We start from the raw sequence: 17,106 nt of genomic DNA, 5'->3' as shown, positions 1-17,106 counted from the left end.
ACAGCAGTGTAATAATATTATTAAAGTTATTTGCATAAAGAGCACGGGGCATGGGGGAAAAAATAACTATGGTAAGCAGGTCATAGGAGAAATACAAAATTGCTCATCCTCTTTCTTGTATAATTTTCAAAGGATATTTTCTTAAGTATCAAATATGAGGTTGGAGATGAAAGGGAACTCTGTCCCTGCTACACTTTCAACTCATTATAGTCACATACTTGCCCCTTCCCCTTGGAAAATGATGTGTGGAATCAGTGTTCATTTGGTCTCTTATCTGTGAGATCATGAAGAAAAGCAGTTTGATCAGAAGCCATGATGGGCAAGCTTCAAAAGCTTTGGAGATCATGTTTGGTTCAGATAAGTATCCAAAACGCTGTCCCCTGATCCAAGCTATGTAAACATGCTGGGTGCCCAACATTTAACTGAAAATCTCTGTTAAAGCAGGTCTTAGCCACAAGATTTTTATTTCTGCCCTCTTCCAGATGGATGAAGTAGTGATGCATTACCTTTTCAGTCTGTTCTACAAGCAAAAGCCAGGGCATGCTGCCCTGTTAATACAAAATGATCTGAAATATGAAGGCCTGGAGTTCAGCTCAGCTGTCATTTTAATCAAACTGGTTTGAATACCAGAAATGAGTAGGTTTGTTTATTGCTTGTATTTAACCTCTGCAGAGCTCTCAGCACTAGGCTTGACCATCTCAGCTTCTGCCTTGATGGAGAGGAGTCAACCGTGCTGGCTTTGCACCTCTCTCTGTGTATCCCTCCCTGATGCTGCCACATCTGGAATGTACTAATGGAGTGGGACAATGACAATTTATTGTCTGTGGAGGCAGAGTTGCCCACAGGAGCTGTAACTATCTGTTTTACTGCCAAGTTGTCTTGAGTTGCCAGGCTGGTGCCAAACTGGCAACAGCATTAGAAAAATTTGGGGGGGGCGTTTCCTCCTTTTTGCTCATCTTCAGCTACATGTAAAATACGTCTAGTGAGTTTAGAGGTCTTCTCTAATTCTGTTTGCTTTCCTTGAAAAAGATCTGCTCATATATTTGTAAAAAAAAAAAATTAAAGAACTTGATCAGCTTCTTCACAAACATACAGTACTGCAGGGTGAGACGTGTCCCTTAAAACTTGCACTGAAGGAATTTATGCGCTCTGTGGAGGCAGAAATCAAAAACGTGTTTCAGGTCATCTAAACCACCTGTATAAGCTGCATCTACCCCTAAGGAAATGGTAGTTTTGTGATCTCTGTGTTTACAGGAAAGGTGATGTAGGCAATACCTATCATTTTTTACCTTGTCTATGTTAGTGAATCTTTTTGCCAAACACTTTAAAAGTGAATGACCTTCAAGCCCCTTTAAAAATAAACACACAAGGGAGTCTTCCTGGTACCACTTCAAAACCTTGCATGGTCAAGGTCTGTGTAGCAGAGAAGAAATGACTTTCACGCATGAATGCTACCAGTTGTACTTGTTTTGCTGTGTTTAACGAGTTAAAAAGAAGCAAAAATAATATTGCAAACATAGGCTGAAATGGAATGTTTACCAGCTCTGACTTAAAACCACTGAGCATAAGGAAGAGGGTACAAGTTTATCAGCCTTGCAGAAATGCCACTTAACAAGGTGATCCCTTGGCACACAGTGTGACTCACCTGCTACCCTGTCTCCACAGCCTGTGCCTGCCAGCCCATGGGTTCAGCCAACGCGACCTTCAGCAGCAGCTGGAGGTGCCACCCCCGGACGGGGTTCTGCTACTGCAAACCCGGCGTGGCGGGTCCCAACTGCGACAGGTGCCTCGTGGGATACTGGGGCTTCGGAGAGAACGGCTGTCGCCCCTGTGACTGTGCAAGAGACTGTGACCAGCACACTGGACGCTGCTTCAACAGGTGAAGAAACCCTTCTTTGGGTTCTCTGTGAAATGAAGCAAAGACTAACAAATACCACAGCAGTATTTGTTTGGAGGGTGCACGATCATTTGAAAAGGCAGCTGGAAATCATAAGAGGTTTCTTAGATTACATTTCGTGTCTGGCACGCTTTTAAGACCAGTGTGTTATCCAAAGCAATCTTGAAATGATGACTCTTTTCAGTAATAATAGGCAATTCCACAACTCCGTGATATGTATACCATCTATAAATACACCTGTTTGCCTTGGGAATAGATGGAAGAGTCTGAAGAGCTTGCCCTCTCATCTGTGCCCTGGGTAAAATGAATGACAAAGTCTCCATCTTGTTTCTAGAGGGCAGGCATCTGTGCCCCAGATGGGTATAAATCAATACAGAAATCCTGTGATTTGCTGAGCCACTGCAGCTCTACGGGTCCTACAGCTGTTCTCAGGTCCTTGTGACATCAGGTGGTCACTAACTTAGAGTTATGTAATTCTCTAAAAACAAACAAACTGAAGGCAAAAAAGGCATGCTTTATAGCTACTTTAAAAATGCTAAGTCAGCAGTGGTAAAGCCTAAATAAAAGCCTAGGTCTTGTGATCTCTGTCTGGCATGAAGGCTTGCTCTTATTTGTGCTCCCAGTCTGAAGAAAGCATGTTCATTTGTCTGGATACAGCCATGTGCTACAAACACCTGCTTCCCACCCGTGTCATGTCCTCACCAGTTCTTCTGTTTTATGTGTCCTCAGCTATGACAGTGAGCCATTCTTTAACATCCCCATTGGGGGACGAATCCCTGACCTTGTCCAAACACCAACCAACGAGAGCGAAGAGGAGTGGAAATGGAATGACCACGAGCAGGGATTTTCTGCACTGAGGCATCCAGGTACAGCCCAGAGTCTGGGAACATTCACTGAATTCACTCAGTGCCAGTTCTTTCTCTATCCTGACTCAAACCCGCTCACTCATCTCCAGCTTGTCTGTTGCCCATCTGCTGGCAACTTTCACTAATCTGAGTTTGTAGGCTGTCATCACACTTGCATTGTTATTTTCCAAACTAACTGTGGGATTCAACTTTGGTTTTAGAAACTGGTAAGTCATGAATAACATTGCGTGGAAAAAATACTCTCCTTTTGTTTTCACAGTTATAGTCATAATGCTTCTGATTTTACACAGCTCCTTTCAAGCATTTGGTTACTGTTCAGAATTTCAAATGCTCTTTGTAAAAAGCTCATGTCAGCCACCATTGAAATGCACCACCTCTGGGGTAGGACCCGGTGATTTTAAGAGTAAGATATTCCTCATGGCACAACAGCTCAGGAGAGAAAGTAAAGCATATCCAGCTCATGTTACAAAGTAGGAATGAGGTGGCACTGTTAATAATTGAATAGTTCTCTATTTTGCCTGCCCTGTAAAGATCAGCACTTACCATCATCAGTGGCTTGGTAAGACACAGAGGTAACACCATTTACTGCATGGCTTGACTCTTCTGAGACACATATTGCCTTAATACAGAAAGGATGAGAGTTACTTAGGTCATGGGATCAGACAACGGTATCATTGCTTATGTGATTTACATATGGATCTGATTCTTACAAATCTCTTCATCAGGATCAGTTCATTAACTGTACAATAGACCTCATGCAGCTGTATTTTACCTGACAGTACTGATAAGATTTCAGAATAATTATTTTATCATATAACAAGAAACACATTTGCAAATAACTGAGCTCACTCTCAAACTTTCTCTTAAGGTCCATACAGATTATGGGAGCTATAGAAACCTAACTTTATAACTGAGGATCACTTGCTCTTCTTTTCTCTCTCTCTTGGCTCTTCTCCAACCTTCTGGTGATTTTTCTGGTGATTTTGCTAGAAAAGTGTGTGTGCAAAGAAAAGGTGCTTGGGAGCGTCGCTGACTTCTGCCAAATGAAATATGCCTATGGTAAGTGCCCTCAAGATACAATAATTTCCCAATGTTCTCTCTGTGGATGTTGTTAGCCAATAGTTATGAAAAACAACAGGATTGGTTAGGTCATGATATGAGAGGTAGGATTTCTTCTGCCTTTTTGGTCTATAGTGACATGTCCAACTTCTGATCAGAACTGAAAAGCATTTTTGTGCAAGGCTCCACGGTGTCTCCTTCCCACGCAGTCAGCTTCCCTCTACAGCAGGAGAGGTGCTCAGTGGAATGATTGGCCTCTACATCAAGACTAGATGATAAAAATCTCACATCTAAACTGCCATTGTTTTTGCACTCATTATGCAGCTTCAAATGGCCATGCTCATTTGCCAAGAATGTACTTAATACTGTTGTTTATGAGCACCTGGTTCATGTCATCACAAGAAGCAAAAAAGGAAAGCTCTGGGATCCAAAGGTGTTTTGTGCTTGTGCCTCGACACAACAAAGCCTGCTTGTGGGGCTGATCTAGATGGGGCTGGCCTGCCAAAAAGTTATGGGATCCTATTAAATTAAAAGGAAGAGAAATTTGTCACGGCAACCAGATGTTGGACCACAAAACAAAAATGTCTTTTCTGGTTTGTTGTGCAATCATGGAATTTTAGCCATGTGACATGCCTGCAGTCTGATGGGAAACTTCCTGAATTCCTTCCTGTAGAGTAGGCAGTCCCTTCTCACAGGACAAAATTTTTGAGAGGCCAGTGTTAAAGTTCAACAAGTGTTCAAACTGGAAAATATAATCAATGCACTTAAAATCAGATTGGTAGCTGCTGATCTGGGTTTTTCACCCTTCCTTATGTATATATACAAGTGCTTTCCTATGATTTCCAAGTGTTTGACATCAGCCCATTAAAAATAGCTGCTAAATAACATGGTGAAAGGATGAGTTATCTACTTCAAAAGAAAAATCTAGTTTTTCTTCTCCAAATTTATCTATAAGAACCACAAGTGAAATGCAGAAGCATTGTACTTTCCGTACAACTGCAGTTTTGGGAGTTTTGGGTGTTTTTTTTCATGTCTTCTTTTAGGGTGTTAGAATTCTAACTTTTAGCAGAATAAACCAAAATTTAGAAATTCATTATTGATCTTTATCCGAACAGTGATAAAAGCAAGAATCCTGTCTGCTCATGACAAAGGGACCCATGCAGAAGTTGTTGTGAAAGTGAAGAAGGTCCTGAAATCAGGCAAAGTGAAAATTGCCCGGAGCAACAGAAGCATTTACCCAGAATCCTGGACCAACAGGGGCTGCACATGTCCCATTCTCAATCCTGGTAAGGACAAAATGTTCACCAGGTGTTTTTCTTCCCCTGTAAACAGTGGTGACAATTCCTTATGAACATCAGACCATTTGCTTTTTTTTTTTTTTCTTTTAAATTAGGTAGTGACTACCTTATAGCAGGCCAGGAGGACTCTAGGACTGGCAAACTCCTTGTAAACATGAACAGCCTGGTGAAGCCCTGGAAGGCCCATTTGGGAAAACAAGTATCAGATATTCTTCGAACTGGGTGCAAATAATTTCTGCTTCAGAAGTTACAGCGCTGGACTTTGCCCTTTAGTAACACTGCAGTGAAAGGTGTAGTTAGTTCATGTGTTTCCACTCAATGTGCTCCTAGCTGAGGTGATGAGAGCAGACTTGCCATCCCTTCTACTTTCATATGCTTAGACAGGAAACTCAGGACATGACTACTTTTCTCAAAAAATGCACAGCCTTATAATACAAGAATATTTAGTGCATCACACATAGGTTACAAGTCAGTTCTTAACTTGAGCCTGATTCCATCCAGAGAATAATTTTGCAAGGCAAAACTAAAGATGTGGATTAGTGTTTCCATACTTCAGGTCAGAGTCTGACATTAATATGCATAAACTGCTTACATAATGCATTCATTACTGGGATGTAGTTTTCTTTATAAGTGACCACTAAAAGGCAGCAATTTCTTTAAGCTTTACAAGTGGCATAATACTAAACACGAATATCAAATAAATGTATTTAAAAGAGCTCAGAGTGATTTAACATCAGACTGCAATTATGCCAATATAACGGGTTGCTTTCTAGAAGACAATATTATCCCTTTGCTGAACAGAAGCAAACGTGAATTATCTTGGGACAATGTCCTTTACAGATGTGTGTTTGCTATCACCAATGCTTAGTGCTGAGCTCTGCTGCAGAAACCACCTGGGTTCAAACTCTATTCCAAATCCAGCTCTTTGCTGTAGTACATCAGTCTGTAACACCACAAAGGTTTCACAGCAATTACCACAAAAAAAAAAAAGCCTTAATGCCAGGAAGAAGTCAAAACGTGAGGAACAAGCGGCTGCTCGAATGTTGAGACTGTAACACTACAAAAGCCACAAAGCAGGAGGTAAATGGATTGACTGGTCCATATATTAAATGAGGTAGATACAGTTCTGTGAGAGCAACCTGGCTATTCCAGCTGTGCTCTAGACCACTGGCCTTTGATTGCACTTTGTGCTTTCATTGTGCTTCATTTCTCTTGGTCACACTTCAGGCTAAGATACTGAAACTCTGCTTCCTTCCCACTGTGCCTGAGGATTACTTTTCCCTCCACGAAAGTACACGAGTGGTAATATCTGCACTCCAGGTAAAATCAGTTCTGTTCTGCAAAAGTATTCTCTCTAAACCAATTTCACCCTACCCTATTGTAATCAAGAGGTAGCTACTTATATCCTCCCTTAACACAATATTTTGAGGAAATTGTAGTTTAAAGACCTGTGTTCCATTTGAAGGCCTCACAATGAAGTTTAAGGATGAAATGAAGCTGGTTGGAGCACTCTCTCTTCAAGCAAAGCAGAAATTACAAGGAATCAATCTATATTCTTTCAGGGGGTTACAGAGAAAAAGCAAGCACACGTGCTACTTTTGCATATTTCAATTCCATGTCTATAATTTTTAATCCTCCTAGGTAAGAGGAAATATGTTAATTTAGCACTGTCTGGCACATGGAGTATCTAGAAAACCCCAATACTAATGCAGAAAAATGGAAGTCTCAGCCTACAACTTAGGCCACCAGTTTGTTCTCTTTATTACTGGGAACCTGAAAAAACAGCTTCTTTCATTCTCTTTATTACTGGTTTACTTTTAATTTCACATTGATTGAACAGCAGAAAAATCCTCAGCTCCTTTGGAAATGGATTATAGGCAGATATTTACAAAAGAAAAGCCGTACTTTCTTCCCCAACAGAGTATAAACAGTGTGTCTTCCTCCCTCCTTTTCAGAATATTTCCCCTCCTCCACTGCCTTCCTTCGTTCACTTCATTATTTATTAGTTGTTACCTAAAGTGGTATCCAGCAATGTGGCATTTCCAAAGAGCCATTTAATTAATGCAATAAAACACTTTTTAACCAAGGAACTTGGCAGAATTTGAAATGTCAGTTTACTGAAATTAGCACAGCAACTGCTTTCTTTCCTGCCGGCAGAAATTGTCTCACAACAGAAAGATTGACCAGTTCTCTTTAAAATATCAATAAAGACATGCACATGAATTTACAGTCTGTTCTCAAAAGGCCTCTCAAAATAATGAATTTCAAGTGTGTTTAGAACTAAACTAAGGAATGTTCTTTTCAACAGAGGCCATGTTACCTGCAGGGGATCTTATTTAATGATGATGAGGATATCCCACGTTGCAAGCTCTCCTATTCCACTTTTTGTGCCAGACTGGTGATTTTGGGGGGAGGGTAAACATCTGCACAGTTCCTTTCTGTGGATGAAAGTTATTTTCTGACATGGTCGTTTGCAAGCTTTACTAGCTACTGCTAGTAGAAATACTAATTTAATAATAAAAGAATATTGATACCCTGGTGTGTTCTCTCAGGGCCTAGGATGATATAGTGATTAATGATTAATTAGGAGTCATTAATCACTGTTTGCATTTGTATGCAAACAAGATAGTCATCAATATATCCTGTATTTCAGATATCTCAAAAGTAGGCAATATGTACACACTTTTCTTTAAAGCTGACTGCAAGTTGACTTTTTATTGGTGTTTCTACTTGCGCTGATCAGGCACCTCTTAAGTTCACAGAGAAGAAAAATAAAAGAATAAAGTTTCAAGTCACACAGAGCTATCATGTGCAATCTTTGTTCTGCAGTGCTACAGTCCAGGGAGCCTGCCTGAAAATAAGAATGTAAATAGAAATTAACCACACAGATCAAATTATAACAGCTACTGATTACAAAAGAGATGAGAAAATCAAAAAAGATTGGATCTGTGTACATTGTCCTTGTGATCCTCCCTGTGACTTTGTGTCTTAGGTGGCACAGTCATACAAAGAATACTAATGTGGAAAAAAGGATGAATTTGGCCAGTACAAAGTGGCTGGGCAGCTTCTTTTAAAATGTGTGAACTGGAGCCTGCCTTTAAGAAGGCCACATGAACCACCTACAGCACCCTAACAGACAAGGAGGCTCACAACAAGTAGAGCAACCACATATCACAGAGCAGCAATGATCTACCATTTGGAAATCTTGCACAAGGATGAAATAAAAGCCTTTACTCACAAGACAAGGAGTCTGGAAAACTGAGGAAAGTTTCTAATAGGGCAGGTGATAGTTTGAAGCAGCAGGACATGTAACTTCTCAGAAAGCAGCAAACTCAGGATTGTGGAGGTCAGCGTAGCTCTCGGTAACAGCTGTGTCGCATGTGTGTCCATGAATACGTGATCCTTCTGACAATGTGGATCCTTAAAGCATCAAAGTAGTTCATTAAATGCTCATTGTGAGTGCTGAGCCCTAACTCCAACATACTGACATATTGCTAATAGTGCTTCTCCAGCTTCTGCTCTGGGCAAGAAGCGAAGAAGGAAAAGGTACCTATGCACAGCCTTTGTGCACTGCTCTTCTGAGAGGGGCTCACTGCTATAAAGAGTTTTCTCTGTAGCACTTGGCATGTCTCATAATTTTTTTCATGCTGCTTGATGTAAGGTTCCTTTTAATTGATATAATTCACATGACGTGCTCCCTCAAGTCCCCCAGGCCTGGAAAAGTGTGTTCCTTGTTATGTGTTGTAGCACTTTTTATTTTTTAATTAAAACTTCCAATTAAAAATATTCAGATACTTCAACTGATGTGAGGTTTGGGATCTATTTTTAAAATTTTAAACCACGCAATCCTCAAACCACATGCACGTTAATTCTTTTTAAGTTAGTAAACCACAAATATTCCAAACATCAGGGTCTTGCTTTGATAAGAGAAGAGTGTCAGGCAAACGGAGAAAAGCATTTAGCTAATAAGGTAACCATGATACATTAGTTTTCCACTGAGCAAATTACCAAAAAACATGTATTTGGTATGAAAACATGCACAAATGAAAACCACAAAACAAGTACAGTTAATTCTTGTAAATGGCATGTTAGTTCAATAACTATTCCAACCCCAAGCCTGCAAAATCTTATACATAAGTATTGCAGGCGCTTAATTCCCACAAGAAATACACTCATGAATTTTTGCTGGTCTGAGACTTAATGAGGTCTACAAAAGTATTTAACAGGTCCTAAAGCTGCTCCTTTATGGAGCGGATTTGTGGGATGCAAGGCATTAAAACAGAAATGCATGACAGGTAGGTGGAACACGCCCTACCTATAAATGTTCAGGATTTAGGCAGACCAAAGTCTGCTCGTGACAGTCTCCATACCTAAAATCAAGCCAGTGCATTACTGACACTTACCTTTGCAACTCTACATTATAGCTCCACGGCCTCTTTACACAGGTGCAGACTCTGTGCCAGTTCTCACCTTAGCTCTGAACTTCTACTGGGAAAACTCTACCTCTACAGTGAGTCTTCAGTCTTCACACATTAATGACAAAATAAATATTGCCATCATTCTTTTGTCTTGTGGCTGAATGATGAGAAACATCCTGATGCACCATTTTCATATGCACAGGTCTGAGTTTTCAAAGAGAATTCCAATCCAGGAGCCTGTTCCTGTATACTGGCACTAGATAGCAGCTTTATGTCAGGTGTAGAGCTTTCATGGCAAGTAACATGGGACAATATACAACATACATTCTGGTAGCCCAGATTCTCTGGCTCTTGGCTCTTCTGCATTTGAAAAATCTTGAGTCTAGCTCTGAAAATATAAACTCCATTTCTTCTGTAACATGGTCTTTATGAGAAAAATAACAACCAGTGAGGATATGTCTTTAATTAACTGTGCAGGTAATGCTCATAGTAACATCTGTACACACTCCCAATATAAAACAAATCCTCTGTCCACGTACCCTTCATATGAGTACTGTGGGTTAACCTGCACTGTGCAATCACTACTTTGTTTTCGCTACAGCAGGGCCTTCCTGAGCTGTCTGCTCAAAAACCATCAATACCAATTTGTAATAAGCCATTTGTAGAAACAAATATGTTGCTGTGGAATTCATTGCTTCGGTGTAACTTCACTCTTCCTCTGCTGGGTGGGTCTTAAGTTCCAGTATCACTAACAAAACATCAGCTCCAGAGGGGTTAAGAGCAGTTGAAAAACAACTGCAGACAGTTCAACAAAATGAAATCACGTACACTGAAGGGAGATGACTAAGAATAAATGACAAACTGTTGGTAGCTGCTCTACACTGTCCCACATTAACACTGCTAGAACTTTAATGAGTTAAAACAAGAGTCTAAGAAGCATATATAATCTCTTTTTTACTTCCCTAGGAATGGGAAAGTAGGTTCATTGACGTGTGATCAGATAAGTGCCTCAGATGAACAGGAGACATCGCTGTCAGGTTTAACAAGGGCATTCTCAGTCAGAAGCGCAGAGGATATAGATCTTGTTTCCAACATAGCCCTGCCAGATCCCCAGATCTAATGATCCTTAGAATGAACTGCAAGATAAACGTCTCCCTCTAGCCACCACTGCGTTCATCATTCCTGAGGTAGGAAGGAAGGAATAAAAAAGGTTATTTTTGCATCTGAAGCAAGTTCATATCTCTAGGAAAGTTATTACACACAAGCTCAAGTCAGGTCTCTGAAATTTACTTAGGTTGTACTGCACAGAATAACAGAAATTACTAACTTCTAATTCTGAAAATGCAATTTTACCTAATTTTAACTAATTTGCAGTATTTGTTTATATTTTAGAGTATATTTTATGTTAAAAGAATCACCTAGCAGAGATAAGTTTTAGAGGCAATCATTATCTGCATCAGGAGATGTGATACATGCACCACTGATTTAAGTGGATTGCAGGAACAAGCCCATCCTTACAAGCAAATTATCACAAATGATACATGAATTTGCAGCCTGCATCAAGCAGGGAATTCCAGGCAGTGACAACAGTCCTACCCAGCCTCCAAAACCATGGCTTGTTTCACCACTGCACCAGAACGGCCACAACTGAAAAACTGAATCATTACATGGCAATATGGTAGCACATCTAGAAGTGCTTAATTTTCTTTTAGCTAAACTTTAATAAATGTTTAATCACATTCAGCATATCAGCTTTTATAGGACAGATAAAAAAATGGCACAGAATTAAATAAAGAGCAATTAATTCTTTCCTAATGAAGATTCCCTTCTCCCGCTGCAATGGCTACTTTTTACTTGACACAGTAGCACCTGACAGTACCTGATAACACCATGCATAAAATTATTACAAAACAACTCCACAAACTGCTCAAAAACATTTGAATCTACTACTCTCTCTCCAAGAATCAGTACCTCAGTGATGGCAGACAGAGAACCAAGACATTATTTATCTAATATATATATATGAAATAAGAAACACATTAGAACAAGACTGCAACATGCAGCTTTAAGTTTTGTATCCACAAAATAAAAATGTAACTTTTTATCATCTGCTTATTTCACAAGTTCGTCACATGTTGCCAAGGATCACTTTATCATCTTTATTATACATTCAAATAACCACTATTTGATTTGAGCATGCAACTATAAGAGGAAAATCATGCAAATTAAGCAATGCTGGGAAACAGAAATAGGAATTACATTATCGATACACTGACAACTGCATTTTACAAAAACAAAAACTTCAACAAAGAACTCTTCAGGATTAGAGCTGTAACTTCCTTTCTCAAAACACTTTAAACACATTGCATAGTGTTTTTCAGTTTCTGATGTAAGGCCCTTACACATATTTCACATTTGTACTGGATGTAGCACAACAGGTTGCCAAGCCACAGCAGTCAGAAAGAAGCAAATCCATCCTAAATACACCTTCAGACATGTCAGATTTTACGCTGCAAGTTCCTTCAGTCAGTTCAGGTCCCTACCTACTGTAGTCCAGGAGCCTTGCATTTTACATTTTGTACACAGAGGCTGTAAATACTGTTACAGAGGACAGATCCAAACCCTGTAGAACACAGAGGCAACGTGGGAAAGAAAAGCACAGCAAAAAAAAAAGAGGAGAAAACCTGTTGTTAGAACAGAGCACCCCTTCACAAACAGCTCTTGCTTCCTCACAAAGAATGCACTGGATTTCCATTTGAACAACCAAAAGCTTGGGTGCATGTGATTTTTTTTTTTTAATTTGGTGCCCAGTGTTTATCTACTGCCTAAGATTCCATTTTCCTGGTCCAACTGCCTAAGTGCCAAAGTTTATCTCTGCTGCTTTTGTGCCTATTTACTCAGGTTAACTTGGCATTTGGCTTCCTACGCCTGAGAGAGTCACACTGAGAAGTTCTGTGACACTTTGTTTCTTTGAAAAGCAAAGAGATGCCAAGAGTACCTGCTATCTCTGCCCTCAGAACCAAGTATTTGTCAGCTGCTCAACTGCCCACAATTTTTTTGGAAGATTCAACAGCTGTGCTGAAATACAAACAGCTCAAATACACTGTAAAGCTTAACATAAATTCCCCTCAAATATTCAGAAATGTCATCAGTAGCACCAAAATAACTTATGCAAAGAAGAGAAACAAAAAGTTGTGTGGAAGTACTGTTGCTGAGCTCTTCAGACTGCTGCCCACAGAGACAGGCAAGTGTTTAAATGTTGCTGGACTTACTGGGCTGCATCACTGACACTACAGCTTTTTATGCTTTGGTTGAGGTAACCAACACATAAGGAGAGAAAAAACCCACACAAACCAACCCAAAGCAAACAACAAAAAAACCCACAAAGACACAGGAGCTTCCAATGAAGGTAAAAAGTATTTGGTTTTTAATATGCACTTAAGTCACAGTATCCGTTTTGAGATCATTACACCAGGTAACAATTTATTGTATTCTCAAAGTATTTTGCAAGTGCCCATCTATACATTGAAGGAGCAGGGACTGAAGAAACCCAAACCCTGCGGTTTCAGAGCAAAAATAAAGCCAGTGACCAACATTCTTTCCATTCATCTTTATCATCAGTTGCACAACACACTGTTTTTAAAAATTCAAAAACCATCACAATAAGTAAATGAAATCAAAGATGTGCATTTCAACATTTTTTCTGGCAGTCCTGATCTGATGCCAGTACTAAAATGCAACCATAATCTAGTAGGACCATTTGAAATTATTTGAGAAATTCTAGATTTAGGCCATTATCAATGTCCTGTATCACTCTGGAAAAAAAAATCTTTAAAGAAAAACAATCATTTTAATGCAGTTTCTATTGATGGAATAGAATACATTCAAAAAGAGCAGCTATTGATCAGAACATACTGAAATGAAGACAGACCTGGTGTACTAGTGGAAATTTAGCTGAAAGCTATGTATTTCAAGACATTATTCAAGTCAAAACTCAAGGAATACTTGAGGGTAAAAAAAAAGCTGTTAAAGTATTAAGTGTGTCTGATAGCAGGTTACACAGTACATACACACACTCATTCCTTCTGCAGTATTTATTTGCAAGGTTGTAGCTCTGAGATTTCTCCTTCTGCAATAAATTATTTATTAAGATACAGTGCACAGAACATGGTGAAACATTTCCTCACTACTCAGGAGACAGACATACTGCAAAAGTCCATGCCTCTGAACATGAGAAATGGAGACGAGAGCCTCCTTGCATCTTCATTAGCTAGATCCCTTCTCCTCTTTGGCAGCAGAGGCCTCCACAGAAGTAGCTTCCAAATCTTTGCTGGACTTCTCTTCATTTTCATCCTCCTGAGGGTAAAGATCTGGGTACTTTTGCATGCATTCCTGCATGGCACGGAATTGGTCCACACAGTCTGATCCCTTTATTTCTTCTGTGCTATAGTGGAAACAAGAAAAGGCTGACTTGAACTGTTCCCCACAGGGACCACTTGCCATTCCACCCAGACACGGGCAATTCCAGTTGATATCTCCATTGGGCAATATCAACCCTGAACAAACAAGAGAGAAGAAAAGTTAAGAGCTCCTTCCAAAAACTGATTTAATTCAGTGACAGCTCCTAGGCTGCAGATGAACTGAAGTACTAATAATAACACATTAGTTGTGTAGCTTTAAGGGCGATAAACACCTTTCACTTCCCGGACAGCCTGTATCTCTCTCTGATCTGTATAATCCTTTCATAAGCATAGGTGAGATTAGTTCTCTATCCATCTCTGAATTAAGTCTCTCCCTAGACTACAGGCCACTGAGACTATTCGAAGGGAGCTACAAAACACACAGAAGTCAAGTCAATCCACTTGGCAGACAAGAAAGCATTAGAATCATATCATACAAGTAATAAGAATTTAAATTAAGGCTAGAAATCTTTTAAATCAAGTTGAATGGATGAATTTTGATCTGTTTTTAATGAACTCTGAAATACTACAATTACAAAAATAAAAATCAGTATATCTGTAAAACACAGATTAAGTCACGTGCCACAGAACACAAGGAACAGTGAGAGCATGCCAGCCTGTCTCGTTGCCAGAAAACAAATTGCACTTTAGATCACAACCGAAAGGGAATTAAGATTTACTTAAGACTCTAAACTGGAACAGCTTCTGCTCTGGAACAATTAAAGCCACCACAGAAATACTTCACTGATGGAATGGCAAGGTGAAGATTTAAGGGTCTAGGTTCTTTGAGATATCAACTGATTTGCACAATGAAGAGCAAGCCAAAGAACGTATTTTCTCTAAGTTTTAGAAATTCAATATAACAGTGATGGGGGCTTCTAGAGCCTTTATGAGATTTCTTTAAGGCAATACATCTTTTTCTTTCTCCGTCTTGTATGAACACACACGCAGGTATGTTAATCTAAGAAGAATAAGAGAAATACTGCGCTATGATCCAAGCTGGTTTCTTCTCCACTTGAACAGTTTGCTCTCCTCCTCTTTAGTACACTTTCCTAACTTCATCTCCAGGTTGTGTTTCTGCAGAAGCTGACAGCATGTGCATAAACCTGAAGCAAAAGCAGTTCAATCATTTATTGCTACATTAGAAGGAATATTTTACTCTAATTTGCAATGCATCAATGATGTGCTTTAACTCAGCCAATGCAGTTCAGCAGAAAATTACACTGAGTCAGTCAAATCTCGACGTTGCTCAGACTTGTTTTTCATCACAGAAAGTAAAAACCTCCTTAGCATGATTTAGTCAACTGCAGTAATACTGACATTTTTTTCAGAGATCATGCTTTATTTGGCAAGAAAGTTTTGTAAAGTATCTCTAATAATCACTTTACTGAGAAGATAAAACCTAGTCCAGTGCATCAGGGCATCTCTAGCTGCCTGGAGGAAAAGCAGCACTTCTGAGACAAGAAAATGGGTGGCTGGTGCCAGATTCCTCATTGTCCAAGACTACATAAAGCGGAAAGATGTTAATCATACAGTGGAGAAGAAATACAACTTGCTTCGTTAAATAAATTTCTCCTTTTAGAACCAGAACTGCCTTGTAAGCATACAAATTTTAACAGTGTAAGAGTTATCCCATAAACAATGCATTCTATGATATCACAAGAGCATTCACTTGCACCTATTTGATCACTGAAAGAGCATCAGTTTCAGATGTTATATGCACAGATATCATGCTTTAAAAAAAAAAACAAAGTAAAAATACAGATGAATAAGGCAAGCATTTCCTCATTGACAGTCACAGCAGAGTTCACACGTCAGTGAGTAAGTGTATCAGCCAGCTTAGAGCACAATTAAATCGGAAACAGATTTCAGCTGCCACTCTCTCTGAATGGCAAGCCTGCAATAGACAGGATTACTATTTTAAAGTAAAACTGAATTAAAACTTGTTTCAAATGCAGCCTGAACCTCACCTGATTCAGTGGGTTGTAATCTACTTGAGCCTGCACTTGAGGAAGAAAAGCAACCCTGTTTACATCACAGCAGATCAAAGTTTGTGTTAACAATCGATTGCTGCATCACATAAACTAATCCCTCATGGTTCATGGAATCTGTTAATATCATGGATAGAGGCAGGTCCATCCGCATCTTTGTCAACACTTGTCTTTGGACTTGCTGTAATGAAGTCCCACTGTTGTTCTGAGAAAAGTTTCTTTGCTGTTATATGACAAACTTTTCAGTAACAAGTTTATCTGCCAGTGATTCACAGCGTAAGATGACAGACACATGGGAAGCAGAAATGAAAGGGACACCCCAGTCATAAAAACAGTCCTGTACATCTGATCACTCATCAAGTTATTTCTAAAAAGAAATAACTTCATCACTCCTCTGCAGAAACCACATTAAAACTGTCTCCAAAATAAGATGACAGGAAGAAGTCTGGAAAAACAGAAGGGAAAGACCAGCAACAATCTGTGTCTGAGGTCTAATTCCATAAGTGCTTTTAGCCATCTTTCCCATCACAGCTGTAATGCTAATAAAAATTACTTTGCATGCATAAAACTCATCAGTGCCTTCTTCATATAAGCTTAATAAGAAATTATTCTAACTGAAGGCAGAAAAGATCTCAGAGAAAACAGGGATCTTTCATGTTTAAATTCCACCATCTGCAACACACAGGACTAGAAACGAGCTTCACAGTAAGAATGCTATTTCCAAACTGCTGCAAATGAATTCTTAATTTGTTTTCATCAGCCACAGCTGTCAAAAAGCACATATAGTGAACTGTGAGCTATGCTGCAATATGACATGCTAACTTAACTTACCTTGGTTTGACTGCCTTTCCATTTCATGTGGCTTTTTTAATTTCAATGTTTTTGATTTAAAGCAAGTCATTAACATTTTGCCTATCAAAATCTCCTAAGTGATACAACAACAAAAAATATTGATAGAAATAAGAATACTATACAAATTTATTTTCTCCCAAGGGAAACAGAGCACAAGTTTTCCTGAACTGACTCAAGTACACTGCTCAAAGACTAATGCCTGTTAACATCTGGGGCAAAATGAGAACTAAAAAAAAAAATACTAAACTACATGTTTATCTTAAGT

At 39.3% G+C, this 17,106-nt stretch overlaps 2 protein-coding genes across 2 annotated transcripts in view; one reads left to right on the top strand and one right to left on the bottom strand.

Annotated features, from left to right (window-relative positions):
- LOC114056981 (netrin-4-like) overlaps window positions 1–6,927 on the top strand; it is a 44,411-nt gene extending 37,484 nt beyond the window's left edge. The window contains exons 6-10 of the mRNA XM_027882697.1: window positions 1,666–1,879; window positions 2,627–2,763; window positions 3,754–3,822; window positions 4,938–5,108; window positions 5,216–6,927. Coding sequence (XP_027738498.1) covers window positions 1,666–1,879; window positions 2,627–2,763; window positions 3,754–3,822; window positions 4,938–5,108; window positions 5,216–5,352 — 728 coding nt within the window. The 3' untranslated portion in view covers window positions 5,353–6,927. The remainder of the gene's footprint in view (window positions 1–1,665; window positions 1,880–2,626; window positions 2,764–3,753; window positions 3,823–4,937; window positions 5,109–5,215) is intronic.
- Window positions 6,928–12,942: 6,015 nt separating this feature from the next.
- CHCHD4 (coiled-coil-helix-coiled-coil-helix domain containing 4) overlaps window positions 12,943–17,106 on the bottom strand; it is a 10,356-nt gene continuing 6,192 nt past the window's right edge. The window contains exon 3 of the mRNA XM_027882655.1: window positions 12,943–14,094. Within this exon, the coding sequence (XP_027738456.1) occupies window positions 13,805–14,094 (290 nt within the window). The 3' untranslated portion in view covers window positions 12,943–13,804. The remainder of the gene's footprint in view (window positions 14,095–17,106) is intronic.

Source organism: Empidonax traillii, unplaced genomic scaffold, assembly GCF_003031625.1.
Source record: "Empidonax traillii isolate 1590-97213 ecotype Southwest subspecies unplaced genomic scaffold, ASM303162v1 scaffold109:size1658292, whole genome shotgun sequence".
NCBI classification, from domain to species: domain Eukaryota; kingdom Metazoa; phylum Chordata; class Aves; order Passeriformes; family Tyrannidae; genus Empidonax; species Empidonax traillii.
The sequence above is the reverse complement of the archived record's forward strand: the minus strand, read 5'-3'. Positions and strand labels throughout refer to the sequence as shown.